This window comes from Penicillium macrosclerotiorum (assembly GCF_028827735.1).
Source record: "Penicillium macrosclerotiorum strain IBT 26536 chromosome Unknown utg000014l_segment0_segment0, whole genome shotgun sequence".
Classification (NCBI taxonomy): Eukaryota; Fungi; Ascomycota; class Eurotiomycetes; order Eurotiales; family Aspergillaceae; genus Penicillium; species Penicillium macrosclerotiorum.
The window spans coordinates 358,126-381,961 of NW_026643093.1; the positions used below are offsets into that span (position 1 = coordinate 358,126).

General features: G+C 51.7%; 7 protein-coding genes across 7 annotated transcripts; 3 read left to right on the top strand and 4 right to left on the bottom strand.

Annotated features, from left to right (window-relative positions):
* Window positions 1-1,266: 1,266 nt before the first annotated feature.
* On the bottom strand, window positions 1,267-3,371 carry N7462_011699 (fungal specific transcription factor domain-containing protein; the record flags this gene model as incomplete). Its single annotated transcript, XM_057083413.1, has 3 exons — window positions 1,267-1,519; window positions 1,578-2,362; window positions 2,427-3,371. 3 exons carry the CDS (start codon window positions 3,369-3,371, stop codon window positions 1,267-1,269), a joined length of 1,983 nt encoding a protein of 660 aa, XP_056927826.1.
* A 937-nt stretch (window positions 3,372-4,308) lies between these two features.
* N7462_011700 (uncharacterized protein) lies at window positions 4,309-5,280 on the top strand (the record flags this gene model as incomplete). Its single annotated transcript, XM_057083414.1, has 2 exons — window positions 4,309-4,698; window positions 4,753-5,280. The coding sequence occupies 2 exons, from the start codon at window positions 4,309-4,311 to the stop codon at window positions 5,278-5,280; spliced, it is 918 nt and encodes a 305-aa protein (XP_056927827.1).
* Window positions 5,281-5,994: 714 nt separating this feature from the next.
* On the top strand, window positions 5,995-7,064 carry N7462_011701 (ribosylnicotinamide kinase; the record flags this gene model as incomplete). Its single annotated transcript, XM_057083415.1, has 2 exons — window positions 5,995-6,212; window positions 6,293-7,064. 2 exons carry the CDS (start codon window positions 5,995-5,997, stop codon window positions 7,062-7,064), a joined length of 990 nt encoding a protein of 329 aa, XP_056927828.1.
* Window positions 7,065-7,393: 329 nt separating this feature from the next.
* Window positions 7,394-9,768, bottom strand: N7462_011702 (uncharacterized protein; the record flags this gene model as incomplete). The annotated part of the gene is made up of 2 exons (XM_057083416.1): window positions 7,394-9,643; window positions 9,673-9,768. 2 exons carry the CDS (start codon window positions 9,766-9,768, stop codon window positions 7,394-7,396), a joined length of 2,346 nt encoding a protein of 781 aa, XP_056927829.1.
* A 605-nt stretch (window positions 9,769-10,373) lies between these two features.
* On the bottom strand, window positions 10,374-12,535 carry vosA (the record flags this gene model as incomplete). The annotated part of the gene is made up of 9 exons (XM_057083417.1): window positions 10,374-10,649; window positions 10,737-10,859; window positions 10,958-11,285; window positions 11,340-11,451; window positions 11,553-11,599; window positions 11,661-11,745; window positions 11,854-11,999; window positions 12,122-12,191; window positions 12,451-12,535. 9 exons carry the CDS (start codon window positions 12,533-12,535, stop codon window positions 10,374-10,376), a joined length of 1,272 nt encoding a protein of 423 aa, XP_056927830.1.
* A 3,984-nt stretch (window positions 12,536-16,519) lies between these two features.
* N7462_011704 (uncharacterized protein) lies at window positions 16,520-16,834 on the top strand (the record flags this gene model as incomplete). The annotated part of the gene is made up of 1 exon (XM_057083418.1): window positions 16,520-16,834. The coding sequence occupies one exon, from the start codon at window positions 16,520-16,522 to the stop codon at window positions 16,832-16,834; it is 315 nt and encodes a 104-aa protein (XP_056927831.1).
* Window positions 16,835-19,729: 2,895 nt separating this feature from the next.
* Window positions 19,730-23,211, bottom strand: N7462_011705 (uncharacterized protein; the record flags this gene model as incomplete). The annotated part of the gene is made up of 3 exons (XM_057083419.1): window positions 19,730-22,494; window positions 22,590-22,669; window positions 22,742-23,211. The coding sequence occupies 3 exons, from the start codon at window positions 23,209-23,211 to the stop codon at window positions 19,730-19,732; spliced, it is 3,315 nt and encodes a 1,104-aa protein (XP_056927832.1).
* Window positions 23,212-23,836: the final 625 nt, after the last annotated feature.

Genomic DNA, 23,836 nt, shown 5'->3' on the forward strand with positions numbered 1-23,836 from the left:
ATTGGTAGTTTGTGGTAGTTGTAGGAGACAATAGTGATGACCTGAATGGTATGTGGTTGATGATCGCTAGAGAGCCATATGCTGAGATGAAAGTTGCTTCTATTCATGAACTCGCAAATGAGACGAATTGATCTGTTCTGCAAGCTACTTGGGCCGCTGCTCATTGCCCTTATAGACGTAATAAGCACAGAATACGAGATTTTGGCCAATTTTGGCGTGAACCTAGTCTCGGTGGTGGTAGAATACTTTTCCATTGCAAAGGTCAGATTTCGAGTCTATTCTGTACCAGACCAGTTTATAATACGCCCAGTGTTTCTCATATATTGCTCCAGGTTTACTATGAGATTCCTGGATTGCAAGAGTCAAAACAATCTAACACACCAAAGACTTCAAACAATGAAGACGAGCAAAGGGGCATCGTGCGAAGGACAACCGGCAATGTTTCCACGCTTCTATGGGGAGCCATGCGGGATTTGGAGCATTATTTTCGGCATCGCCTCTTCCTTTTCTCGTTTGCCGGCGCACTTTTATACTAGACTGTTCTGTCCTTTTTAGGACAAATGGTCACTTGGCTGCTGTCCGAACACTGTCAGTGATATTTGAGATATTTGCCACGTGGATTGCACCTTTTTTTATGATTAGAATGGGGCCGATACGCGCTGGTTTATGGTTAGCTAGCGGGCAAACCATTTGTCTGGCGATTGGATTATTTGTTTTCTAGAGGTTCTCCAGTCATTCTTTAATATCTGCGTCGGGCCTTGTGGGCGGAACAATTCTGAGCCGAGTAGGTCTGAGAGGATTTGATCTATGTGTCCAGATTCTGGTCCAGGAGGTAAGCCCGAGTGAATAGTTTCTCATTGTTGTTTCTATCTGACAGATCATGACAATTTTGCAGGAGGTCGAAGACAATGCTCGACGTTCCTTTTCTTCCATTGAAGCTGCATGGCAAAACTTTTTCGAGATCTGCTCTTATCTCACTACCATCGTTTTTTTCGCGGCCCGATCAATTCAAATGGCCTGCCACCATAAGTGTGATTGCTGTTGGAACCGCAGGGTTTCTGTATGCTATTTGTGTTCGAATAGAGAGGGGGCATTTGCCACATCTCTCGAAATGCTTTCCCCAAAGTCGCTGGCAGGGGTCAATGGGACAAGGCCTGCAGAGAATAATCTCATCATCGGAGCTATAAGTATTTGTTGACTATGTACAAAGAAAGAGAAAAATGCGAATTATTATGGAGGATAAAATGTTGAAGGCGATTAATCTCATTATGATTTCTTTGCCTTCTCTGCCTTCATCACTGCGGACGTTCCAAGCCATACCAATCTCATCATAAAATTGCTAATTTCTTGGATATTGGCCCCCTCGCTGGAAGTCAGCTCTTTGTCAAACATTTCCCGGAAGCTATTGGCAGTTGAAATAAGAAGTTCCAAACCAAGGCGTGCCTCTGCACCCAGAGGATGAATCACCGTGTCAAGGAATAATGTCAAAACTGCAGTGCTCGCATAGCATGTGATAAACCTGACATAAAGCTAGAATTAATAGAAATTGAAACCGAAACAATGACTAGAAATCTCACCTGTATGCTTCTTGCCCAACATTATCGATCACAATCCTCAGACATGCGAGTGTGGACCGACTGGCTTCCAGAGACAGGTCAAAGCTCGAATGAACCACCCCATGAAGATCAAGAGCTCCATCATTTGACTCAGTAGTACACCTTCTCACTGTCGTGTGGATGACAGTCATAAGATGGTGATATTCTAGTTGAAGATACATACGTTGGATAAGGTGGGCGAAACTCTCATCTGATCTGCTCGGCGAAGGAATTTGTGAGACGAAGAGCGCAGGGCGAACGCTTGGAGGGATGCATAATCGCCAGTGTTCAATCTCTTCATCCAATTGGCGGATATGAAGAAGGATGTCGTTGTCGGTGTCCTTGTAAGCATGGGCGGAAAAAAGCTTCTGACAGACTTGTTCTTTCAGACGACTGAGCTCAGGGTCTCCAGGAATATAGAGAGAAGTGTTATCCAAAGCGCCATCATGGTTAATATCGGAAGTCTGGTTCAGCTTTGATAAATAGATGTAGTACCCATTATGGTTTTCAGGTAATGAGAGATCACAAAAGGCATCATTTAATAAAAAGTTATCCCCAGTACGAAGGGAGATATCTTTGTCAGCCTTGTAGCATAGCCAAAAGAGATTCCGGAGATGTTTTCTTTCCCTGTTCAAGATAGATATCTGAAATCCAAAAGAGCGGGATGCTGGATAGAGATGTCCCTTAAGAGAACAAACTATGCGACAAGAAATGGAATTGAGGAAAGCAGCGCCTTCCCAGTGACCGCTGATTATACGTTGTAATTGCTGGTATAGAAAGTAAGCCAGGGCATCATCCAATGTGTTCATATGAAACGCAACTTGGACTTACCAGCATCAAAACTGCCTCGAGAGTTGTCAAGCTGGTATCTTCAAGAACACTGAGCAATAGAGAATACGCTTTGGCAGAACATGCATATGCATCAATGGAAATATGATCCGAGCATTTGATGCTAGATGCGATGGAGAGAAAGCTCCAAACCCAGATCTGTGCAGAAACTTGCGTAGGCGATGGTTGGAGCTCACTCAAAGGTTCATAAGCGGCTTCCATGGTATTCGAAGATAAGGTTTTGTCCAGAACTGGAAATGATTGTAGAAAGGAAGAGCCAAGAAGATCATTCAGAATTCCCCGAGTAAGACTTTGATCAGGTAATTCCCAGCGTTGTAAGAGAGATCCCTGATCTATCGAATAAGGCAAAGGGTTCCTACTGGGGATGCTGAAATCATCGAGAGTGACATTTTGACCCGTTCGCCTTGAGATCCATTGAACTCCTTCCTCTGAGGAGATAGAAATCCCGTTGAAAAACCAGTTTGGCCCGAGTTGTTTTGCGGATGTCGTAAGCCGAGCGGAGTGTGTTACGGGCGACGGATCTCTGGGCCTGACAGGCACCGGCACGAAAGGGGGCAAAACAGACTCATTTGCCAAAAGATCAGCTGAAGCTACATCATTTGCGATGTTTCCAGCTTCACTAGACGTTGTTGGTCTAGTTGATTCATGAATCGGAAGCACATGAGATCCCGCACCTCCGGCCGGCTCCGTTTGATTCAAAGAAGATTCAAGTTCCTGAATGCGCCGAAGGAGGCTTCGTACATCATTCGCCTGTGCAACATTTGAGAGTATCCTAAATTCGAAACTGATGAAAAGGCTGTTCCAAAAGATAATCGACTTATTGGAACCTAAGGGGGCACGCTCACCCTTTACGCGACTTCTTGCGAGGCCGCTCCCTGTCGAAGGTACAATCGAGATTTCGATGGATGCACCACTCACACGCGGCATTTGATTTTGAAAGAATGCATTGAATCTGCAACAGGCAGAAGTCGGTGAGCGCTGGTCCTTGATCGAGCCGCGAAGAGGCGAATGACGTGTCATAGAACCCGATGGATTACCTTTCTCTGATAGCACGCATCGCAAGCTCTTTTTTGTGGATTCGGCTGGCCTTTTAGAGGCATCACCTCTGGACAGCCAATGAAGGCAATTATTAAAACTGGGTTGAGTCTTGATTTTGTCTGAAAGCATCGAGGATTTGGAGAATCTTGTGCATTGACGCTATTCGGGGGCGAGAGTGGGGAGACAAACGGCGGCTGGCGAATCAGAACACTGGAATCTGGAAATCTTAAAGACATTTAGCGTTGGAGAGGGGAAAACGATCTTTTTAATATAACGAGAGTCTTCAAAAAAAGGAGGAAATCTTTAGGACTCCCGTGACTAGGATTCATATGGAATTTGAGCCTTGTTTACTATCCAGATTGCAACGCACCATCTAACGTGTCGTACTATCGGTGCCTTACCCCGCCCTCACAACCCATGTGGCACTCGTAGTGCGATACATCACATTCATTCTTGACGATATGGTAGAATACTGTATGAGCTTGTAAAGGCGGGATCCAATGGATTTTGATGTTCAATCTGATGATGAACTATCTGGCAGGAGGTCTTGAATATCTTCTATTTGCTGACTAGCGTGTTATGGCGCTGGGTCCAGAGTTGACCCGGGGCACCATACAAAACGAATGATGAATCGGGTATTCCTGTAATACCGGGACGCAAAAGGGGTATGTGACTCCTCGCGGTATTCAATGGCTTCTCCTCCTCGACAATTCTACTACTATCTCACATCCGTCACCCTCCACCGGATCTCTCTTCTTACCCTTGCTTGATTTCGATCTCTTCACATCGTCGGGATATCTTTCTTGATCTATCTCACATCGTCGAAATGTATGAATGTGCCTCCTGCACGGCGGCTTTTTGGCACTGGGTGGACTGTGAGGAGCATATGGACGACTATGACCATTGGATTGCATGCGAGACATGCATTCGCAAATTCCACAGCCAGAGAGCCGCAGACCAGCACATGGATGCACTCGATCACCGTCATCCCATTTTTGAATGCGAGACATGCGATCGCAAGTTCTGTAGCCAGGAAGCCGCAGATCAGCACATGAACGCACTCGATCACCGTCGTCCCATTTTTGAATGCGAGACATGCGATCGCAAATTCCACAGCCAAGAGGGTGCAGAACAGCATATGAGGACAGTGAAGCACTATAGTAACTATTGTGATACCTGTGATCGTTGGTTCATGAACGAAAACAACCTCCGAATGGTATGAACTCCCTAGGTACTGACTTTTAATTACGCCGTCTTGAATTCTCACCAGGGAATACAGCATCTGAATTCAAAAATTCACCAAGGAAAGACTGTAAAGTGTCCATTTTGCGGAAATGGCTTTGTCACTCCCAGCGGACTGTCTCACCATCTAGAAAGTGCATCATGCCCGCAGGCCCGCAATCTGAACCAGGAAACCCTCGCAGAGATGGTCAGACGCTCGGATCCCCACGGTCTCATCACTCAGAAGCAGCTCGAGTCGCATCAAGAGAAGAACGTGGAGTACGAGGCCACCCATGCTGCATGGAACGGGCATAACTGGGAGTGCTACCTCTGCCACAAGCTCTTCAAGAACGTTAAATCCCTCAACCAGCACATAAATTCCCCCACACACAAGCAGAAAATCTACCATTGCCCCAATAGGCGCGAGAATTGCAACAAACAATTTGTCTCTCTGGCTGCCCTTTTCAATCACCTGGAGAGTGAAACGTGCGGCTTGTTGCGCTTTCGCCAAGTGCAGCAGCTCCAGGAGCGACTGACAGACTCCTTTCTGAACCGGAAAGTTATTACGTATATCTGACTTTACTGCAGCTGGATGTCCCCTGTCAGCAGGTCCTAAAAGACCTGTCACTCGAGATGCTCTTATCACAATCTTGATCTTATGGATCCAACTTCTTCTCATAGCTGGTTCATCACAATCGGTGTCGCCTCATCAGTACATTCCGGAATCCCTCCCCTCCAACTTTCCCCTGCAAAGGTTCGCTATTGAGCCACCTATCGCTAGCGGTTGCTGCGCACAAACTTTAGTTGTTGAATTCCCGGGACGAAAATAGCGATGAACTCGTGAGAAGGATGTAGTGTTGCTATTCATGTGGTTTTATTTTCCAATATTCCCTCTTCTTACCTTCTGCCGCTGACACTGCTATTATGTGTTGTTCTGGGCCCCTCCGCTTGTGGCTCTATGCGCGGACGAGGACCAGCTAACGATTGGGTATTTAGGATTTTAGGGGTTTGCCCTGTGCTTTTTTTAGCAGTCCCATCGCCTATTTAATCTATCTCTACAAAGAATCCCCCTCGTACCTGGAGTGAGAACCTAAACTCGAGCTCTCTTCAAGATAAACAAGTCACGTAGTTCGAGTAAGCTTCGCTATCGCCGATCTCCAACCCCAAACTCCCGATAAAAGCTCGCGATAAGCAGATAAGCACTAACCCCTCCTCCCACCCCAATCCCCTCATCCTTGCTCCCCTTCATCCCACAATCAAAAGCTCTTCCTGGGAAGCAAAAAGACCGACAATGGCCGACCCAGCTCCTCAGAAGGCGCTCATTGTCGGCATCTCCGGCCCCTCGTCTAGCGGTAAAACCACCCTTGCCCGCCTCCTACAGCGCATCTTCAGCGGCGTCCGCCTCGATGCGGCCACGGCCACAATCTCTACGAAAAACCCAAACACCAAGCCCGAAACCCTGAATACCTTTATCATCCACGAAGATGACTTCTACTACCCGGATGACCAGTAAGTTCGAACCCCCCTGTGCGCCCGGTGATAACATCCAACATCCAACCTCCAACAACTCCACCCGCTAACACCGCCAGAATCCCCTGGACAACCACACCCTCCGGCAAAACAGTACAAGACTGGGATACCGCCGCCGCCATAGACACAGGCTTTCTAGCGCAAGCACTTAGCTACGTGCGCGCGCACGGCCGCCTGCCGCCGCGCCTGCAAAGCAAAGAAGACCAGAACGAAGACAGCGGGTCCGGCGTGGCGGACGCCGTGGTACAGGAGCTCCGTGCGCAGGTCGCGGCGCAGCTGGCAGGCGCGCAGGGGAGGCCCGACACACTCGCTTTCATGGAGGGCTTTTTGCTCTACGGACCGCAGGAGGGTGGGAACAGCGATGGCGAGGCGCTGCGGAGAGTGCAGGGGCAGATTGGGCTACCGCTGTTCTTGCCGGCGGGGTATAGCACGGTCAAGGCGCGGAGGGAAGGGCGCAGCGGGTATGTGACTATTGGGCCGGCGCCGGGGCCTGAAGCTGGGGTAGACGTGGAGGGGGGAAGGCCGCACGGAGAAAATGACAGGGAGATAGACTTGGAGGGAGAAGATGATCGGCCGCCGCAGAATTTCTGGACAGATCCACCGGGATATGTGGATGATATTGTGTGGCCGCGGTATGTGCGGGACCATGCGTGGTTGCTTGTGGCGGACGAGGGGAAGGAAGGAGATCTGGTGGCGCGGGTTGGGGAAGGCCTGGAGGTGAGGGCGGATGCTGGGGTGAAGGTTGCGCCGGGCAAAGGGGCGGCTGGGATGGAATTTGTGTTGAAATGGGCTGTCGAGGAGGTGTTGAGGTTTTATCTAGAGGCGAGGTAGACATGACTGGAATTGAGACTAACTTAATTGAATAGAGTAGCTCGATAGATTAATAAAGCAGCATAAATTTAACTCTACATATAATTCGGAGGATAGTAACAGACTATGACGGTGTTATCGAGAACAAAGTCGAAAAACTCATCAGAGAGGGAAGTATACGGAATTGTTCCAGGCTAACCCTGTAGGCTACTTAATCAACCTACTATGTAATCGAAGTTTTGAAAAATTCGAAGAGAAATATTCAATCAAGAACAAGCGGTAAACATTCTTAACGTTATGATCATGGCTAAACCTATTCGTACACCTCGAAAGCATCAAAAAAGAAATAATCATCCCTCTCGAGCGCCAGGAAAGGGCCCCTGCCAGCCCAACAGGTAGTCAATGCGATCACGCAGTGGAATCGTCATTGGCAAAGAAGGCGTTTTCGAAACCGCTCCATCCTCATCAGACGTAGCAACTATGATACTCGCTTCGGGATATGCACAGAGAATTTCTTGGGCGCGGGAGACGAAATCATAATGCATGTTTGCGCGGTAAATAGAGCGATAGAGGAGGACAATGAGGAAGACGCCGAGAAGCAGCCGGAAGGGATATGATTTTGAAAAAGATTTGGGACGAAGTTGGGAAGATGACGGCATGTCGGACGGTAAAGCCGACGCCGTGGTAGCTTCCACGGATGTGTAATCAACGTGCACAGTCTCCTGGCAGCTCTCCAGCTTTGTTTTACCATAGTCATCCTGTAGTTTAATCTCCGCGTCTGAGCCTCCTCTACTGGCTGTGATGCGCGGCATCCAAGCAGTGGCTTTACCATGTGGGAGCTGCACCTCCCACGTCAGAGCAAACATAGCCAGGTTGGTAGGGGTGCAGATAACTTGCACCTTACTAATGCCAACTTTAGTAGCAGCACCGCCGCCCGTATCCAGGGGAATCGTCTGAAACCGACTTTTTGGCTCTTGGAGACTTGCTGCAAAATCGCCATCCGGACCACCGTGGACATAGATTATGAAGCCGCATCGCTCAGCCCAGAAGTCGCGCTGGATGAGATCGAGCGAACAGACAGCGTGATATCGGATTTTGAAAAGGTCTGGGCTGTTTGGAATCCTGTAAATATCAGAATGAATAGCCTGTGCGACCTTGAAATCCTTCAAAAACCCATAGAATTGTGCATCACAAGGGCGCAGGGGAATGACGAGCTTGGAAGGGATCAGGAACTGGGCCATAAGGCAGCTCTGAAAAAGGTTATAGCGTTTGAAGTGCGTGGTGCGAAACTCCATGCCTTGATCGGGTGGAGTGCAGAAGTAAAAATAGCCATGGTCATTGGTTGAAAGACGCGGCAGGCCTGGAACAATGAGCTCGAACCAGCCTCGGGGCCTGCTATTTGACAAGCATAATACGAAAGTAATGGTTGCTCGATAGACTTCAGGTTGGAGGGTAGAAGGGCATTGGACGTAGAAAACCCTGTCGAGCAAGAGGAGACGAGGTCTACAGGTGTCGGAGTCATCGGTAGAGAAAAGACGTTGAGGAGAAGAAGGTTGCACGAGAGGAACGCCCTCAGTCGAGATCGCCACCGACGACATGGTATCAGATTCAGTGGACAGAGCTTTCATGTCACACGGACTTCCTGCTGATGCCACGGTAGAAAGCTTCTCCAAGTCTTGCAAAAATTTACCTTCCTCACCGGTGCCTTCATTGAGGCTGGTATTCAACTTCGAAGGCGTTGCAGGTATCAATATCTCGCGGCCTGGCCCCACTCTGTCATACCTGGATTGGTTGCCATTATCGTTGATTCCATACGGAGTTTGAAAATCCACTGGCCCTTCGAAGTTTTGGCCATCGTCTTCAAATGGCGTAATTGAGACGCCAGGGAGTTTGGGTGTACTTGGCTCCGTCCTGTTATGGCCCTGACTAAGTGAGTTGATAGGTCGCGGAATCAGGCTGCGCCTCCGTGAATGCTTTGAGGACGTCGAGGGGACAGGTGACTGTCTGTCTGTTTCCAAAGGGTTGTTCTTGATTTGAGACCCATAATACGCTCTCTCCGAGTCAGAGATCGAGTCAGGGAGCGAGGCCGCTTTTGCTGTCCTCTTGCGTGGGTTGAAGGAGCTTGACAGACTTTCACCTAATGGAGTCTCGGGGGTGGAAAGATTGGGTGGAAGAGATAGATTTGCATTTGTACTATCCACAAAAATGCAGGAGTAAAATGAGTCGAGTAGAGACCTGCGTCGCGGTGATCCATCTGGAGTGCAGGCAGCTCGAACAAGAACACTGCCTGAGTCCGAGACGACGCTAGTTGGCGTAACTTCATCACGAACAGGGTCCGGCACCCCCGCATTCAGCAGATCCTGCGAAAGCTTGCTATCCGGAGTGACGGGGTGCTTGGCATCATCGCCGGTGGTGACAGGGGTTGATTCTTCGTCAGAGATGGAATCGTGCAGGAGTTTGATGTTGTCAGGCCTGGCCACTTTGGGAGCGAGGGAGAAGTCAATGATTCGTATGACGGACGGGTGAGCGGTATCGAGAACAGCGATATTGGCATTTGGGGTGCACCGAATCTGGTTTGGAGATGAGCGTTTGATCCTAGACTAAAATAGAGAGAAGTGTGGCGTCTTACCTCGACGGACATGTAGACCTCGACCGGGTCGTTGGGGTCTCCACTCCAGTCACACCAAAGGTCTAGATTGCTAAAAGGGCTCTCAGATGAGTTCATGATGACTGGGAAGAGATGGGCATATGAAAGAGAAAGAAGTCAACAAAGAATAGATTAGGGAAAGCCAGCAGGCATGGCATGTCGCGGAAGGTTGCAGGATGGAAGGAGAAGAGAAGGAAGGAGCGCAAGCCATTTGGAATTCGCAGTCACCAGAATTGAGAGACGATAGCACGGTGAACTACTAAGAGATTCGCCAGTATGTACACAAAAGGGATAAGAATGACCTCACTTTTTGATAGAAAAAAAAGGAATATAACCTCCATCCCTCCCATTCTACCCAGCCAGCGCCTTTGAAAGAAAACATAAACAAAAGACAAGCAAGACCCCGAAGCCACCCAATGTGAAAACATCAAAAGCGTGATATCTAACAAAACCCATCTATCCAGACAGACAGGAAATAGAGAAAAGCAGAGTGAAACGGAAGGATAATAACCAAAAAGACATAGAGTGTAAAAGAAAGAGGTGAAAAAGCCAAAGAGGGGCCATCGAGGCCGATCATCTAGCCTCACCATCAACGAGCGATAAGAAAAGTATGAAAAGAAGTCCCCCTGTTCCCCTGCATATGAATTTATGATCCGGATTGCCCGGGGAGCAGCAATCATCTATTACCGAGGTGTTCCGTTCGCAGAGTCCGAAGGATGGGGATCAAAAGCGGCCGGGCCGGCCGTGGAGCCATAGCGATCAAGATCCGGGGCCATTTGAGAGGGAAGGATCGGGGTAGCCGAAGGAGAGGGCGGGTCAAAATAGCTTCGCACGGGGGTCCCGTTGGTGCCTTGGGGATAATTGCGATTCCGCTGCAGCGGAGGGAGAATGGTGGAACTGGTCGGGTATCCGGACCGGGAGTATCCCTGGGCCATCATTGCTCCTGTGGAATCCGAGGTCTATCTCGAGCCGAAGAGACAGGAAAGAAATCCTTAGCCAGGGACCTCCTTAACAAAAACTCACTGGTTCGCAGAGGGGTGTCGTACAGGAGTGCCAGGCTGGTTCATCGCCATCAATTGTCCCACGGCGGCTTGTTGGCTGGACCGTGCCTGACCTGTTGGGTCGGGCATTTGAGACATTTGCGCTGACGGTGGAAGACCATAAGACATCTATAAAGAGGGGTAAAACAAGACATCAGTTAGAAAGAATGTTCTTGGGGTGTAGCCCACAACGAAGGCTCTTCCGAATAAGCAAAGGAAGAACGAACCCCGTAGTCTGGCACCACCTGTCCCGTTGAGTAGGGCTGCATGCCCGGCGTCTGATATGCGCCAGGCTGACTCGCATACATGGCCGTTGGTTGGCCATACGTATCCATCGGACGAGCCATTCGACTTTCCGTGTCGTAAATGTTTTGGCGACCGTAATCAATGGACGTCCGATGGCGTTTCACAGGAGCTCCGTAGTACGTATAGTCTCGACTGGGGGCCGGGTACCCTCCAAAGCCCGCTGCCGCTGCCGGAGGGATCTGGACCGACTGACGATCCGGCGATCGCGGAGGCATTGCTGGAGGGAAATCGTCCCGATGCGGACGTTTACTGAAGGCTAGTTGTTAGCCAGTAGCTCGCCTGGAAACTTATGGCCTAACTCACCTAATCATGGCTCGAGGTTCTTTGCGAATGCGCAGCTTGACTCCTTGATCTGCAAACGAGCGCGAGAGGAACGTGGACTCCATCATGCCAGGAAAGTTCTTCGGGGGCGACACTGCAGCATACCGGAATCGTCAGCTCTCTTGATTTCTGTCTCTCACGAACCATCAAAACCCCTGTAGTCCGCGCACAGAGGATTTGAACAAAAGGACATACCCCTAAATCGATCCGAAATGATGGTCTTCAAATACGTTACTTGGTCCCTGGAATGCGCTGTCAGCTCCCGCTCTCTGGGGCGGTCCCCGACCGATGCACGCGACTCACTTTCGCATCTCGAACAAGGTGAATTTCAACCGGAATTCGCCCTCAATCTTGACCGACAGATCTCCAAAGACGAAGAATCCGCCATCTAACGGGAAACTTGTCAGTCTGCGCGTCCTTTGCAGCTAACCATCCCACAATGTCTCGCCAACAACGGCTAGAAACCTGTCCCCTTGGGACCAGAGAACAAACTTACCGTCATTGTTCACATCTTTCAGTCTATGAAGGGACGAAACTAGAGTTCCTGCTAGCGCTGTGGACGGTGCGACAGGGACAGGGCGCTCCTCTGCAGCATCGTACAAGCTGCAGCACATAAAATAGTAGGGGCTTTGCAGGTAGTGCCTAGAGAGCGGTGGGGTTTAGCGCGACCCGGAACAACCGCTCCGCGAGCTCAGCTGCAGCTGCTCCTGAACGACTAGCTTTGACCCGCGGGGTTGAGGAGGGAAAGGGTCAGTGGGACTTACTGCGCTAGATAAGTGTTCTCTTCTCGCACCCGGAGCTGAACGATCGGGGGCGGATCGATAGGTTTGCGCTCTGTTCGATCAAAGAAAGAGTCCCAGTCAGTCGACTGCGGGCCACATTGTGCCTCCCACTTTCTCTCCCCGCCACGGGCCCCATCGGGTGTCCCGTGCTCTGTCTTCTCTCCGCGCAGCACTCAAGGAGGAGATGAAGCCCAGAGGACTTACCCCGTTCATGCGCGGGACAAGATCGAAGTGCAGAAGACCCAATTGAGAGAGAAAAAAAACAGACGGGAGGAGAGAGCAAGACAGCTAGGGAATTGAATAGCACACACCTTTCTCCTTGCCCCCGGCCACGCGCGCCCGATCGGGCTGCTGGCGAATGGTCAGGTCAAAGTCAGAACTGGTGTTGGACAACATAGTCAGTGGGAATCCCTGGACGAGCGAGTAAGAGTTGCGACCCAGTCAGGCAGGTTACCGAAGGGGAATGGGGACGAGGGAAGCTTGGATGCCAAAGCGGATGCAATGGATACATCAAAGCTCAGACGAGGGTAGCAGGCAAGCAATGCAGCCTACGAAAAAGAGGCCATCTGCTCGCCAGCTGGGGAGAAAGAGAGCCTTTTTGGGGGGGATGGGGAGGAGGAGGAGGGGAGGGTCTTTGGTGAAGAGCGCAAAAAACGTACCTCTGGGCTTCGCGCGAGAGAGACGGGTCGGTGAACGTCGATGCACTCATCAAGACGACGGAGGAGTGGAACTGGGACCCAAGGTGCGAACTAAGTTTTTGTTTGATAGACAGGCTCAAGCCGAGACGAACCCGCTTGAACCAGCAAGGGCCGTTTCACGGAAGATCCGAGGCAAGAGTCAGGTCGACGGCTTTTGTGTCCACGGGTGCGACAGCGGTGGTTGGCAGGGAATGAAAGAGTGGGAAAGGGAAGGAACAAGGGAATAGAAAGGAGGAAAGAAAAGAATGGGTCGGGGGGAGGAGGGAAGCGGACAGCGTCACAATGTCGTGAGGTCTTCGAGTCGCTGACTCCGGAGGTTTTTTCGGTTTAGTAATGAGTGCCAGTGACCGCAAGTGGGTAAGGCCTGGGAGTGCAAGGGCTAGGAAATGACGTGGGGTTTGAGTTGCGGGTGTGAGGGCAGACGAGAGAAAAAAAAACGGTTTACGGGTAGGCAGGTCCAAAAGAAGCGTTCGAGATCGGCCAGCTAGGGCTAGCTAGGGTGAGTTGGGGGCCTTGGGGGTCCTGGGAGGCACTTTTGATAGTGTGGCCGGGGGTGTTTGGCCGTAGGGCGGTCGTTGGCAGTCGTTGGCAGTTTGGCAGTAGTGGGGGAGGGGATGAACGAAATGGCAGCGGAAGAGTGGAAGAGTGGAAATGACGGGATGACAAGAGCAGTCACGACCATGGAACCTCCCCGTTGCAAAAAGACCGGGCTGCACAGGCTGAAGAAGCTCAACCAGAGACTGACCAGGACTCACCAGGCAGCGAGAGACACACACACAAGAGAGAGAGGGAGAAAAAAAAGAGTGGGCAAAGAAGGCCGCAAACGGTGGTGGTGTCGTCAGTCGGAAACAGGTGGTGGACCAGCGCTCTATCAAAGAGCGGAGGAATGTGCCCAGAACAGCGGCAGGTCGAGCAGGTATAGAACGGCCGGGGGAGCGGATACAGTATCCGAGCAGACCGGGCAGACTAGGTGGACAAGGGTAGTCAGGGTATAAAGGGAAGTATCAAAGTCGAGGCCGATGCGAAATCGCGAATATGCAGGTCCCGACCATCCACGAATCCACGAAATCGCATAAATTCCAGGCCAACGTTCGTCGGTCGATTTCAATTGGCCGTCGAATTTCCCCCGGAGCAAATCAGCGTCCCGCACGGGCAAATCTCTCCCAGTCCGCGCACAAAAAAAATCAAACCCAATAGAATCCCGGTCAAAAGCCAAGAAAAAGAAAATAAATGAGAGAAAAAAAAGACAATAGTTCCCCGAATAAGAGAAGGTAAACGTCCCCAGAATCTGGGGGATGCTGATGGTATTGTCCAATCGTAGAACAAGCAGCACGAGAAAGCCCCCCAAGAACACTAGGTCAGTGCCTTGACGACTTGCTGGATGCTGATCGCCCTCGCGGAAATCCGCTATCCTGCTCGTCCTAGTCACGGCCAGAAAAAATTTTTCTGCTGCTATTGGTTGGGCCGTTTTGGGGAGGAGTGCGAATGCGGGTGTATAGCTAGCTGAAGAGTGGAGCCGGGTAACTGACCTCGACCGTTGGAAAAGCCAGAGAGGGTCGCCGCCCGTCGAGCCCAAGGCGGTTAAGATGGACCAAAAAAAAAGTGGGTGGGTAAAAGGACGCAGAGGAAAGGGACGAGGGTTCAGCTGTGGTCGACCACGGTTGAGGGGGAAAGTGGAGTGGCACTGTGGCACTGGCAATGGCGATCGGGATGATGCGCACATTCGATCGGCCGAGGATCGGGCCTAGCAAGGTTGCTCGCAGCAATTCAGTCTCCAGGGCTGCAGGGTTCCAGTGAGCGCTGGGGCCCTAATCCGTTAGGGTTTCGGGCAAAGCAAATCTGCGGGGAGAAAAGAAGGGGGGCGGGAGAAAGTTCTGCTGATGTCGTTTCCCAAGCCGGAGTAGGGGAAATCGTAATCGCCGTAGGCGTCGTTGCTAGTTTGCTAGTGCGGTGCTCGGGCCAAAAAGGAGTCGATATCCACCGGAATGAAAACGGAGCCGGACCACGGCTATGCACGTAATGCGCCCTGAACAAGAGCAACAGCTCCAAACGCCAAAAAGTGGACTCGGCTCCCCTGTTCCGGCGTCTAAGCATTCCAGTTAGAGTGGATTCCCGGATATGCGAGGTCCAAGCCGCATGGCCCTGGGATCCGGGGACTAGTTGTGCTTTTGGACTGCTCGGGACTTAGGCTCTTGCGCTCTGAGGCTGGAATTGGAGCTAGCCGGGCCTAAATAGTGTAGGGCGTATCAGAGCCGAAGCAGGCGGTTGCCTAGGCTCACTCTTGCGGGGGCCGCCTGATCGATGATCTCGGTTCGCAAAGGACTCTAAATTCTCGCCCAGAAAAGGGAATGAAATGAAGGACCCGAATTTGATGGACGTGCGTTGGGCCGTTGCGTTTCTTTCTCTCTTGCGGTCGGATGTCTCCGTACTGGTGTGGAGGGTGGTGCGTGCTTTGCGCTCCCCGCAAACCTATTTTCCAGCCCGATTAGCATGGTTCCAGGAATGTGAAGCCATTAACCAAGCCACCCCCTCGTTCAAAAGCTCAAAGGGGCACAGGGATGGGAGGCCTGTGATGGCTCCATTGCGATCTTCTAACTCTCCTATGTCATCGCAGCGATCCAAGCCCTCTAAATGAAAGCTTTCCGGCAGTTGTCTTCCACAAACCGCCTTGGGACCCACAGGGGAGGGAGGGAGACTTGAAGTTTCCAGGACGACTTGGCCTCGACTTGGTCTTCCCTTCGACGTGGAGAAACAAATCAAAAAGGCCATGGTGCTTGCTTACCTGTCGGTCTGTCGCGACTTAGCGCTTTGTCCTTTCGATACGAGTCCAGAACGCGCTCTTGGTCGTTCTCTCGATAGCCAGAATTGTCTTTGTCTCGGACAAATCCAGTTAGAAAGCAGCACAATGTCGAGAAACGCTGGCTGCAGAATCGCACTTGCGAAGAGAGCCAGATACAATGATGAGATTTTGGAGGCGTGGACCGAGCACAAGCACGTTAGGCCGATGGGAATCGTTCAATCGACACATACCGGGTCATGATGCGACGAAATAGAAAGCATGATAAAGAAAGAAAATGGTTTCAGAGTCCAAATTCAGATCAAGACAAGTGTCAAGAGAAGGATTTTTTTTTAAGAAAAAAAAAGGAACCCACTCCCTCCGAAAAAGAAAGAGAGAAAAAAAAATTATATAATAACTCCACGCTCAGTCCGTCTTGAAGCAAAGAAAGGGAAAGGAAAGTGAATGAGAGGGGGAAAAAGAGCACGAACCCTTCTGCATCGCCAGCTCCGAGTCGATGCGTCACATTGTCTGCGTGTCATGCAGGACCGGCGACTCCTGCTGCACTGGCCTGTCTGCAGCGGAAACAAGGTCACCGACCCTACGCTGCCTGAAGGACATAGGGCCCCGGCCCCCATCCTGGCTGGTCCTCTGCTCCCCGGACGAGGTTGCGCGATCGGGCATCGTGCATCTGGCATCAGTCGAATCACCACGCGAGGCCCAGAAGCCCCGCCGAGGTGGACGACGGTGGTTTGCAGATCGATGCGTTTCTATACCCGGCGCTCCAGTATCGACGGGACTACGCTTGCGCCACACCTGCCATTTTGCCTGGTCCCCCGCTGCGGCTGAAGGATGAGAAGGCGAGGGAAAACGACAGACGGAGAGCGGGCTGTGGGCGAGGACAAAATGGTACTTTTGTATCAGTCACCCTCCCAATATGCCGCTGGTGTGTATCGACAGCGCATGGCTGACATCTTCACGAAGAGTGGGGAATGTGATGGGCGAGCGGAGGGGCAGTGGGGGAACGGAAAAGAAGAAGGAGGGGCCATTGACAGCTCGGCGCTTTTCCTGGACTTGGACGTCCTCGAGGCGAGGACACGGCAGTGTGGAGAGATGGCAGCCCTGTTGCTGGGAGGAGGAGGGGGAGGGGAACCGACAAGCATGGCGCACACTGGCGTGGCTGCATTTGCAGCTGGATATGACAAGCGGCCCACTCCCTGAAGCCCAGATGCAGTGTTCTCCTCAGGGAACCCGATAGCGCTGCGGCGATCATGCAAGGGTGACGGACCAGTGCTTATTGAGCTCGACGATCATCTCGATTGTCCAGCGCAGCCCAATCTGGCCTGGATGGGCCAATGGGGGTCGGTGAGCGGTTGTTGGCTGCCGAATTTTGCCTGCTCGCCGGGCTCCGGTGATTCTCGGGCAGGATCCGTCGGTGGATGCAGGGGTGCGGTAGGACAATGCTGATGTGGACAATAGCCAGGGAGAAAGAGAGAGACCGGGTCAAGTGGGATGGCGAGTATCGAGAGATCTCCGGCGACTCTGAAAGGAGTCTTTGAGCCGCGACTGACTCCTTTCAGAGCCCCAGGGCTCACGTCTGGGTTCAGCAGGGACGGGGCATCTGTAAATCCCCGCTTCCGCAGTGGTCGGAATCCCCTGACCCCTGCGTCTCCGTGCATCGTTTGCTGGGCAAGTCCAATGTTTGGTATCCGGCGACAGGGCTATCCGCAAACGCGGCTAGTCCGTGGGCCACTTGTGATGAAAGCAAGAAACGGGCGAGCGCATGAGACGAGGAGCGAATCATTCCATTGGCCGGGTCTCTCGGCCTCGAGTGAAAGCTGCAGAGAGCGAATCCAGGCCCACGCAATCCTGGCACCGGGAACACACGAGTGGATGCGAGAAGCGGTTCTCCCGTCTTCCATTGGGGCTCCTAGATCTCGCTTGGGATTCGATGAAGCTATTCAAAAAAAAATGCGGAGAGAAGCGCAACGGTCTGATAGGCGGAGAGAGAAGAAAAGAAAAAGAGAGCCAGGCGGAAGAAGAGAAAAAGAAATGGCGAAAGAATCAATTGCAATATGCAACATGAGGCGAACACGAAAATTTGACCTCGAGGCCCTGAAAATTGAAAAGTGGGGGAACTGCAAACTCCGCGAAGCCATGGAAGAAATGGAATTCGCATGGAAACCGGCGAACGGGGCGGCGGGGACAACTCAAAGGCCCCCGACGATGAAGTGGCACCCGGAAATTGACTGGGCCACCGGTCAAGAGCTGGGAACCTGGTTGCCTGTGCTACGTTGCGACTCGAGGGAAAGAGACAGTTGAAATCGAATGAATTCAAGAGTCTCTACGGCGACCTCCGACCAACTCAAATTGTATGATGAATGTTTTGTGTTTGTTGAAGTATTCTACATGTTAGGGTAACTTGGCATCTTCATACTAGATTGCCTTAGTCCTCGGCCTTGGAGTCGGTCGAGTCTTCCGGGGCTTAGTGGCTTCGCGGACCGAGGGAACAAGAGCAAGAACACAAACAAGGACAAGGAGAAGAACAAGGATGAAACCGACATCCAAAAAAACACCCCAATCACCATTCGCTTTCCTATTCTCTCCTCTATAGTGTCGTCCTGAGCTAAGGGTTGGAACTAAGACCTGACAGCGGCCCCGTCCCAAGAACCACGGCACCCCTGGAACGCTACATTATGCTTAAACAGCGTGGTTTGGGGGGGGTTCCATGGTTCCGTTCACCGTGGTCGCTTCAACTGACAGCCCGACAACCCGACGCTCTGACCGCCGATCCCGCCGATCGAGTTTCTTTTCTCCGTTGAGAGACCACCGAAAAAGGCACATGGCGTTTGAATGTTCACAGAAGACCATGTTCAGAGGAGACCCAATTGCTTATTTCATGGGCTCCCCGATAAATCAATTGATTGGTTTTTCTTTTGAAAGGCCCGCGTTTCGGTCTTCCCCGAACATCTTGTGTGCACTGTGCACCGAAGTGAATGCCGGTTTGGCCCAGGATTATTCTCCGAGCGTCCCGACACTTCGGGTCGGCCCCCAGTAGGTTGCACCAACCGTGCAGCCAGACACTCGATAGAGCACAAGTCGCATGGTAGAATGAAACGCATCACATTGGTCTCCGAAATCTGCCGTGCCCATGGTTTCCCCCAAGATAGGAGATATCTAGCATACCCCACAGAGCGTATACAGCCAGGAAGGGTATCGGTGATTTCGTCTCAAGAACACACCTAGGGCTGTCGTGCGCAAAACATATTTCCAACGTAAACTGGCACTCCTCACATCCCATGATCGGCGCCGGTAGTCGAAGAATTGAGTTTCTGCTCCTTTGGCCATTCACCCTGCAGGGAGAGGACATAGGGGGAGGCCTGAAGACAGGTCGATTGTGGCGCAGAAAGAAGACGAGAATCGAGAGTTGGGCTCTTCCTGCATGTCGTCGATCTCCCAGGAGAACTAGTGCCGGCAATTCTTCGGAGGCTGCATTGGGTGGCGATAAGGCACTGGCATACGATAGATCGATTAATAGGTACGCCAATGGAAAGTGGTGGGACTCTCATAGTTGCACTGCTATACACATCCACGGTCGGACAGGGAAGAGAAAGGAGCACAGCGATGCAGCTGAAATGGGCAATCAAGCACATAATAACGGTCAGGGCATGGACTAGTGTTGCTTGTTTTTTTACAAGATACAGAGGGTATGGAAGAGAGATCGATGGATTAGAAGGGAAGATACTGGGTGTAAATTCCAAGCACACAAGAAAAAAAAAAACTCCAGACTCCGCTATCCCGCGCTCCGTGCTGGACAAGATATAGTCAACCTAGCGACAAGGAAACCAGAATGAGAAAGAGGCAATCGGCCTGAGGTGCAAGATGTCGGCCGATGATGGGCTGACCAGAGCCATCCCGAATCAAAGAAAATGAAAAATGAAAGGGGAGAAAAGAAAGGCCCTCAGCAATGTGAATCGAAGGGAAAGTAGCAGAGAAAAGAGAAAAGACAAAACAAAAAAACGCCCTGTTCATATGCGTCGCGGCTTTGCGGGGACACAATACGGAAATAACACAGTAAATGGGCTAGATTCGTTCGTAACCCCCTCATGGTAATGATCATGTCTCCATTACCACGTCACCATCCACTTCGTACTCGGCATCGATATCGTCGTCTTCCTCTCCCTCCGCGTCCAGGTCGACGTCATCTGTGTCCGGAGATACCTTCTTGCCATTCTGTCGGTCAGCTGACCCGGGCTCGGCGGGTATCATCACTTGAATCTTCTCAACCAAGGCTTTGCGGGTGACTGAATGAGGAGTTCTGGGTGGTTTTTCTGAATGCTTGCCCTTGGATCGATAGGACGTGGCCGTCCCTGGTGATCGTGAGCCAGACGATCGCTTCTTCTCGGGTGTCCGTGGGGGGTCTGGCTCGATAGCCGAATCATCTTCATGATCGACTCCATTGGTTTTCATGGGTTCCTCGGAATCATCGTCGTCATTCACATTCTCGGCGTCCGGGTCCCTTGCGCTTTCCTCGGAAGGTTCATCCAACACGAGACCAAGGTCTTCCGGGCTTGGGTCCAGGACAGCTTCTTCGTCGGCAAGTTCGCTTTGCTCCACGTCAAGACCATTTGATTGAACTGGAGTGGCATCCACTCCGGGCGAGTCTGCGGGCTTGCCGCTACGACCGCGGCGTACAGTGGGGGTGCTGGCGTTCGGAGTAAACAATGGCAGTCCCGATGGCCGTCGAGGTGTGTTGCGCCCACTGGTACGAGTAGCCGTTGGTGTCATCGAGGGTCGTTTGCTCCCATGGGGACGGCCTACCTTGCGCTTCGGGGGAGCAGGCACATGGACAGGAGGCCAGAGTTCAAAGCGAGAGGGAGGAATACCTGCAGCAGGATTAGGAATGGGGTCTGGCTTGGAGTCGTCGGACTCATGTATGCCATTAATGTGCGGGAAGGCTGCAGATGTAGAGGGTGGCCCAGCAGCCTCCCCAAAGCCATCGGTATCTGTCCCGTTTGTTGTGGGCTCTTCATCGGCATCCTCTTTAGACTCAACCTCTTCCTCATCCTCATCTAGATCGTCTCGAGGCGCAACCGCGTGCAAGGGTGCACGATCGAAATGGGATTGATTGTTGCGCCCCATAATGTATGGCGTCCAGAGCAGTGCATCGGGGTTGAGCTGGACGTAGCCCTTGCTTTCCCATTTCTGGATCACCTCTTCAAAGTAGGTATTATCGAGACGGAATGCGTAGGTTTTCGTGATAGGATCTCGTACTAGAGCACGGAGGCCCTCCAGCGCGGAAACAATATCATCAGCCGTCATGCCTGTCCGATCCGATAAATCAGCGATGCTGAGAGGTGTCTTCAGATCGCGAAGTTGGTACGACAGAATAAGTCGCCAGTAGTTTCGGTACGATACCAGACCCATGTCTGAGAGAGGCTTCTCGGGAGAGCCATTCTTGCCCTCGATCCGAGTAAGAAGATAGGAAAAATCGATCAAAAGGTTACCATAACCTTTGCGTTGGTGGATTGGAAGTGTGAGAATGCAGGAAACATTATTTGCCGAGCTTGGCCGCTTTTCTTTGCTGAAATAACCAACGAAGTGACACCCAAGGTCATCATATTCGCTCATAACGTAGAACAAGAATGGCTCCACGTCATAGTATAGCGTCTTAGACCCCAAGAATAGCTTGGCAAGGAGGCACAGATTCTGACAGTAGACAGGGTTCTTTCGGCCGTCCACCTCAAAGATGGAAATGGAGCCGTCGCGGTAAATTTCGTCGCCTGGTGGATGCTTCGCAGGGCATTTGAGCTTATGTCGCCAAGCAACATAGTCGGAGTTCATGTATTTGAGGCAGAATTCACAGATATAAAGCACACGATTCCGACTGTACTCCTCTGGGTAAGGAGCAGCATACCAAGTCTCAATCTCATGGCCACCAAAATTGATGTACTTGATCTTCGACGGGGGACCGGAAACTTTCTGTGAAGCTGTAGGAGTTGCCTCGCCGTTGAGCTCGGCTTCTCGAATCTTTCTCTGCCATTCATCTTCGGCCCTTTGGCGGGCCAGCTCAAACTTGTCGCGATCGGCTTGTAGGGGAAGGGTTTTGGATGTGTCTGCCTCGACTTCGGATAAAATGCCGCCATACGGCTTGGATTTGGATTCGTCGGTTTCCCGATCGTGGAATGGATGGAAGTGGGTGGCGTAAGGTGCGGGAGGAATAGAGGCGAAATGGGCTTGAATTTCTTGAGGCACAGGCGGGGGCTTCGGAGCCTTCTTCTTCTTGCGTTGCGGCCGGCTTTGGCTGCTCAAGATTTTGGTCACCTTCGCCTCATCAAGGCGGAAACCGACAATTAGTTTGCCGAAGTTCTTTGAAACCACACGGCAATGATCTCGATCCACTGCGCGAGTTCGTCGAGGGCGCATCGGTCGAGCTGGGGAATGAGCCTCATTGACAGGTTGCTCGTCACCGTCAAAAACAGTTTCGTTCATATTCAAATTATCAGCTTGGCGCCGTCGCTTTCTAAGCACAGGGGCGTGCTCTTCGGCTTCTGCCGATGAAGCTTTCCTTTTTCGCAATGATCGCGAGCTATTCAGTAATTCATCGCTGATGTTGGTATCGAAAATCGAATGAAACCCATCTCCGTGCTTTCCTACATGAGCAGGTAGAAGCTCCTTTGGAAGATGGGATGCTCCAGTTTTCCGCTGGGTCGGACTCTCCACGGGGTCGGGTTCTAAATTATTGCGAACACATGTGGGACATCTCCAAGGATCTAGTCGGCGAAAAGTTAGCAACCATACCTTTTCCACCAGAGAGGAGACCATTGATTGACCTTCGGAGTCATTGAAAGCTTCTTGTTCGCGGGCGCATTGCCGATGTGCTATCGGGATGCCGAGTCAGTAATTGTCAGGAAACGGAGGGGGTCTGAGGCTTTAAGCTTTAAGCTCCGCCCCGCAAAAACAATGATAAACATACAATGATCACCACAAACATTGCAGGTCAGCCATTCTTCGAAATCTTCGCTGGGATCGTGTTCCTCATCTTGGCTGCAAAACCTATTAATTTGTTAGCATGACCAGGCCCTGCTGGATTTATTATGATAGCTCTTAGAAAGAAATTCCACTCACATGCAGTTTGACCGGCTGCGGATATCCGCATCTGCGTCCTCGTGTCCATTGCTCTCGGCCTCCCAGTCCTCTTCTGCTTCAGACTCGGATTCACTGCTTGAAGATTCCCTTCGATCATTATCCTCCTCGAACGCAGGATCAACATCTCCATCAGCCGTCGCTGTTTCATCTTCTTCAGAGGAGGAGGAGGTATCGTCGCCAGGAACCTTCACTGCTCCGACAGGCTCCGTCTCATCATTGTCGCCACTGTTCTGTCTAGCCAGAATGCCACGGCGGGTGGTCACATCATGGCCATTTTCCTCCGCAACTTCTCCGGTGTAGGCTCGATGAACAGCATCCTGAAGTTGCTGGTCCATCTGATATAAGTCGGCTTCCTCCTCTCCCTCTGCATCTAGGTCACTGTCCACCTCGTCGGGGGGCGGGGCTTGCTTGCCCGGATTTTGGTTGACCGGCGGCGCTGTTGCCGCCATGGTGAAAGTCGCAACAGCCGCCAGGTCGACCGCAGTCTGATCACAAGAGAAATGCGCGCAAGTGTCTCAAGAAAGCCTCGATTCAACTTTGGCGCTGGATCGATTCAAGCTACAGAGCCACCCCGCTCACGTCGGTGGTGGTCCGGAGGCGCATCTGGAGCCCGGGGAGACAGTTGAAGGTAGTAGTGACCGAATCTAAAGCTTGACGCATAAAATCGGCGCTTTTCTGGGACGAGAAGGTCTTCAGGCGCAAAGAAGCTGTTGAAGAGAGACGGTGTTAACTGGCCGTAGCAGGTCGCATACACGTGTCGTCGGGAGAAGGGGACTCACGCCCAGGGATAAAACAATCGGCTAGTTGGAGTAGACAGATACAAGACGCGTCGACGGACAATCCAAGCGCTGGAGGCGGTCCCTCTTAACGATCGATTGCGATCCGACTGCCCCCTTGGCCCTGGGGGAGTGTCGTTGCAGGCGGCTGAGTCAGTCGCACTAAACCGCATCGGGCCGCGCAGACCTCGCTCTGGAAACCGGCCGACCCTCCAACTCCCCTCCACCTCTTGTCTTTCTCCGCGATTTGATCCTTACTGTGTCGTGACGAGTTTGGATCTCGGTACTTGATCTTCGA